Below are 5,041 nucleotides of genomic sequence, written 5' to 3' on the forward strand. Positions count from 1 at the left end.
TCCCCACAGGCCCCCTCCATCAACGGAGGAGGCGAGGGAAGGTGTCATGGTGGCACCGAGGCCCGTTCCTTCCGGGCCAAACCCTATACACCATCGTCCTCCCCACAGGCCTCCTTCATCAACGGAGGAGGCGAGGGAAGGTGTCATGGTGGCACCGAGGCCTGTTCCTTCCGGGCCAAACCCTATACACCATCGTCCTCCCCACGGGCCTCCTCCATCAACGGAGGAGGTGAGGGAAGGTTTCATGGTGGCACCAAGGCCGGTTCCTTCTGGTTCGAACCCTATACATCACTTTCCCGCCCCGGCGCCGAAACCCCACCATCATCATCGATGTTATGCCCCACCGCCTGCATCAACAGAGGAGGCATGGGAAGGCGATATCATGACGCCGAGGCCGGTTCCTTCTGGATCGAAGTCCATACATAATCAGCCCACCCTAACTCTGCAATCCAACCATCATCGACGACGCAAGGCCCCACCGCCGGCATCGATGGAGAAGGCGAGGGAAGCCGACAACATGTCACCATGGAGGCCACTTCCTGTTTCGGGACCGAACCCAAACCACAACCACCACCCCAAGGCACCGGGTCCTCCTCATGAGTAACGATTGCCCTTGTGGCGACACATGCGCCTTTTACATTTAGTTACACCAGAAGCACTAGCAAATAAGAGATAAATTACTACACCGGTTAAATAATGGGCGTGTAACCTGGATTGTTATCTTTGATGCTTGTATTGGCACTCCATTTCGCCATGTCTGAATATTATCGAGTGATAACATGCAAGGTGCTTTTTTTTGAGAGGGGTACTTTTTTTTTGAGACAATTGAGAGGGTTACTATAATAAACAACATTTTGGGCGTCATCAAGGGCCCATTCTCGAGTTGCCCATATCCATATATTGGGCCCGTCCATCCCAGCCCGGCCCAGCGGAACCCAATCGGCAGCAGAAATCCAAACGTTATCCGCTTCAAAGCCGAGCGGCGTCGCCACCCCTCTCCAGCCAAACCCACACCCCTCCTCCGCTCCGCTCGCTCGCTCTCCTTCCCCTCCCCCATGGCGGCCTTCGCCTCCACCTCCCCCTCGCCGGCGATCTCCGCCTCGGCCTGGCGCATGGACTCCCTCCGCGCCGCGCTCCCGGCGCTCCGCCCCTCCCCGTCGGCGGCCGTCCGGCCTCGCAGGCAGGCGGCCTCCGCCGCCCCGTTCCTCCGGAGCTCCTTCGTCTCCACGTCCCCCTCCTCGTCCTCCGTCTCCCCCGCCCCCATGTCCTCCGCGGCCTCGGCGTCGCTCGCCTTCTCGTACACCTCCTCGTTCTCCGGTGAGACCTCCTCGTTTTCCGGCCCTTACGTTTGAGCCCGATTGTGGCCGTAAATGCTGCTTATTTACGCACAGTTTCAGTTTGGACACTCGAGTGTCACAAATGCTAAAATTCACCAGCCGCCAATCCAAAAAATTCTTCAACTGGACAAGCTGCATATTATTCATTCTCCGTGGCCACCTGGGTTCCATATTGTAGTATCAGGGGCACATCGTTTATTTATTTACTTTCTGATGACCTTTCAGATGGTCTGTAGCTTTAGAATTGGGTTTCAGTGTTCAAGGATGCTCAACTCATTAAATCCTCAACAATGTATTGAACAATTGACAATTTCTCTCGTTTTTTGTAAGAGTATTTATCCTATTATCCATTTCGTTACTCGTGTCATATATGTATTGGAGCATACGTTGGCAATTTGTTTGGCAGTTACAAATACTAGGAGATAACAATGAACCAAACAGATGGCAAATTGGGTACTTATTTTGACCAACAGATTCCTCGACATTTGCACCCATTGTATTGTGGCTCTGTTCCTTTCACTTTCTCCATCTGTTTAACAACGATGATGCTTGAATGCATTGTGGTGCTTCAAATTGTGATGCTGCCATTTTATCCCTTGTGGTCATGAGCAAAAAAAAGGAAGTCATAATTAATATAAACTGGTTTAGCTGTATTTTGGAAACGCTTTTAACATGGACTTGTGGAATCGGAAGGGCAGAAGAGCTTTGAATGGTGAAGTAACTTGTCGTTCCATGCATAATTGTTTATCTTGCTAATTAAGCGAACAAATATTATCATGAATAGAAAAATGGTTTTATCACCTTAAATTTGCCTAAAAGCTAGTTTTCCTTAGTATGTCAAATATCACCTAACTGATTGACCACACCATACAAATCTCAAACAATATAAGTATGTCCTGGAGAAATTAAAAGCTTCGGTTGTTACATGCCAAATATGTCAGATCAGTCTTAAAGGTCTTGAGCCAGTCACGCTAAAGATAAGATTAGGATGTTTTTTGAGACTTTCCTATGAATTTCACAATGAAAACATTCACTGACCTTTCTCAAAACATTGCAGTGGAATCGAGCTTTGCTCACCGACTGTTTGGCATTGATGTCCGTGGAAGGATATTGGCGATGAGGCACGGGAAGCGCATTCCTAGGCTCAACAGGCCCGCAGATCAGCGGAAAGCACTCCTGCGTGGGCTGACCACACAGCTGCTGAAGCACGGGAGGATAAAGACTACCAAGCCAAGGGCAAAGGCGATGAGGAAGTGGGTTGACAAGATGATCACGATGGCGAAGGATGGATCTCTTCACAAGAGGAGGCAGGCCCTGGGGTATATCTATGAGAAGCACATAGTCCATGCATTGTTTGCTGAGGTTCCAGACAGGTATGGGGAAAGAGATGGGGGCTACACAAGGATCATCCCGACATTCCCAAGGCGGGGAGATAATGCACCTATGGCTTACATCGAACTTGTCTAGGTGAAGTGAATCCCTTTTATAGTATCACCAAATTGTCATTATTTTTCATTCTTGAAATAGACTGTTTCATTATCTTGACTCTGTACATGTTAGTTTTTCTCAAGTGTTATTTATTAAGGACATGATTTAGAGAATCGCTATATGTGTTTGATAGGCAGTAAAAGAACACGGAACTGTATTTAGAAACACTAATTGCGAAAATACATGGTCTGCTAAAAGTCTGTTTGCTTACATAGTGTATTTCAGAGTTTTGCTGGTAACGACAATCCTTCTAATTCATGTATTCGTATCTGCAGAGAATCATCCATTGGTTGCAGTCCATCCATCGACGCTGCTCAAGCCGGGTGTCTGCGAATCGCCTTTTGAACTTGTGTTTTCATATGTTATTTTGTAACAACAAAGTGTAGATCATGTCGCGGAATTTTTGAACAAACGAATATCATCCTGTGACTGCAAGATCAGTGTGCTATACTAGTATATTTTGGAATGGCTCCTTACTTCAACCTGTTTTCTTTTGCGCTCTTCATCCTGGGAACTGTTCATGACATTGTTGGCGTGCGATCATGTAGTTGAGCATGCGAATAATGCTGCACTCCTAGGAAAGATCGATCTTTATCGTGTGATGTTGAGAACGGCGTTTCGGTGCCCGGGTGCATCTGCACCCGGTCAAAAAAAAATTCGTAAAAAATTCTAAAAAAAATTTGGGTGATAGACAATTTGATGCGTGAGGTACACTCCAATTTTCAAAACATTTGGACTTCTGTGCAGCTCTCAGCAAAAAAGACAAATCAGACTTGAACAGTATATGAACAGTACATATTTTTACAGACCTCCGATTTGTCTTTTTTGCTGAGAGCTGCACAGAAGTCCAAATGTTTTGAAAATTGGAGCGTACCTCACGCATCAAATTGTCCACCACCCAAAAAAAATTTGGAATTTTTTGAATTTTTCTTGTATTTATTTTGATTTTTTTCGTAAGCACAGGTGCAGATGAGCTCGGGCTCAGATTTGAATTTTCCTGTGATGTCTCCCTTTGTTGATAGTTAAGCTAAAGAGTTACATGGTACATGATACATACATAAGGACTTGACCACACTAGTAAACATCAAGTCAGGATGGCCGAGTGGTCTAAGGCGCCAGACTCAAGTTCTGGTCCTCTTACGAGGGCGTGGGTTCGAACCCCACTTCTGACATACATTTTTTTCCTTTTTTACTTAATATTATTTTGCCTTTTCCATTATGAATTTATTTATTTATGTCACGAACACGATCTCCATCTTCTTCAGTTCATAATATGCATTATGAATTTACATGATGTTTCATCTGAATTTTTTTTTCTTCTCCCACTGTCAATTCTCGATCTTGGCTGTACACCTAGTCAGACCCCAGCCGTGCATGCAGTGACCACAAACGTACGGCTGAGATGAATCTGTCAGAGGAGGAGGCGTGTAAGTGTAACTAAACCGTACTGGGGGTAGATATCTTTGTCACGTCGTTTCTTGGAGCGTTGCAGTTGTACGAGATTCATGCAGATGCAGGCAGGCAGGCAGGCAGGCAAAAGCGATCTGCAGCATTCGATGCGCAGCACGAGAGGAGGCCGGCGCCGGCACCGGCAGCAGTCACGCCGGCACCGATCTGCAGCCGGCTGACTGGGCCGGCGGGGTGGGTGGTGCGTGCCAACCGCGCGCCGCACGGACGAGACGGGAGCGTGCGCGCGCGCGTGTAGTGTGGCGTACGCATGCGCTGGTGAGTGTACGTATACGTATGCACGTACGGTGTATAGCTAGCTAGCTGCTCGAGCCACTGCCGGCCTGCGTACGTGATGGCTAGTATAAAAGCACAGTAGAGGCTGCCCCCCATGCCAATGCCATGCCGCCCGCGTACCACGTACTGGTCAGTGTAAACACAGCAGTGTCGCCTGCGCCCCGTGCACGGCACGAGGGCGCAACGTGCGCTGCCTCCCCTCCCCGGCGGCAATAAACATCCATCCCTCTCCAACCATCCATCTACAAGATTCTACAGGGGGATCCTATGCCCGTGTCCCAAATCTCTGCTATGCTATGCCACGATCGCATCATCATTCATGATTTTTTTTACTTGGATCCAAGGCCAGCGGCGCCCCAAAAGAAAAGACCGAAAATGCATCTCGTAATCTAATCAGAAATTCCACCTCATCGACCATGGCAACATGTTAGAATCACCACCATGAAGCTAAAGCCTGTTTTAGAGCGTGTGAA

At 47.9% G+C, this 5,041-nt stretch overlaps 1 protein-coding gene and 1 non-coding gene across 3 annotated transcripts; both read left to right on the forward strand.

The window, feature by feature from the left end:
- Positions 1-982: 982 nt before the first annotated feature.
- Positions 983-3,307, forward strand: LOC123113926 (50S ribosomal protein L17, chloroplastic). Of its 2 annotated transcripts, none has more exons than XM_044535257.1 (3): positions 983-1,317; positions 2,395-2,809; positions 3,101-3,307. In XM_044535257.1, the coding sequence occupies exons 1-2, from the start codon at positions 1,056-1,058 to the stop codon at positions 2,802-2,804; spliced, it is 672 nt and encodes a 223-aa protein (XP_044391192.1). In that variant the 5' UTR covers positions 983-1,055; the 3' UTR covers positions 2,805-2,809; positions 3,101-3,307. The 2 variants fall into 2 exon arrangements, with proteins under 2 accessions (XP_044391192.1, XP_044391191.1); XM_044535256.1 differs by having other exon boundaries at positions 985-1,317; positions 2,395-2,804.
- Positions 3,308-3,913: 606 nt separating this feature from the next.
- On the forward strand, positions 3,914-3,997 carry TRNAL-CAA (transfer RNA leucine (anticodon CAA)). Its single transcript has one exon. It is a non-coding gene; the product is annotated as a tRNA-Leu (tRNA).
- The last annotated feature ends 1,044 nt before the right edge of the window (positions 3,998-5,041 follow it).

This window comes from Triticum aestivum, chromosome 5B, assembly GCF_018294505.1.
Source record: "Triticum aestivum cultivar Chinese Spring chromosome 5B, IWGSC CS RefSeq v2.1, whole genome shotgun sequence".
Taxonomy (NCBI): domain Eukaryota; kingdom Viridiplantae; phylum Streptophyta; class Magnoliopsida; order Poales; family Poaceae; genus Triticum; species Triticum aestivum.

What these genes read in the sequence shown, in the direction of transcription:
- LOC123113926 (XM_044535257.1), top strand. Translation starts at nt 1,056, where the DNA reads ATGGCGGCCTTCGCCTCCACCTCCCCCTCGCCGGCGATCTCCGCCTCG. An exon ending in GTACACCTCCTCGTTCTCCG is followed by an intron (nt 1,318 to 2,394) that starts GTGAGACCTCCT and finishes AAAACATTGCAG; the next exon opens with TGGAATCGAGCTTTGCTCAC.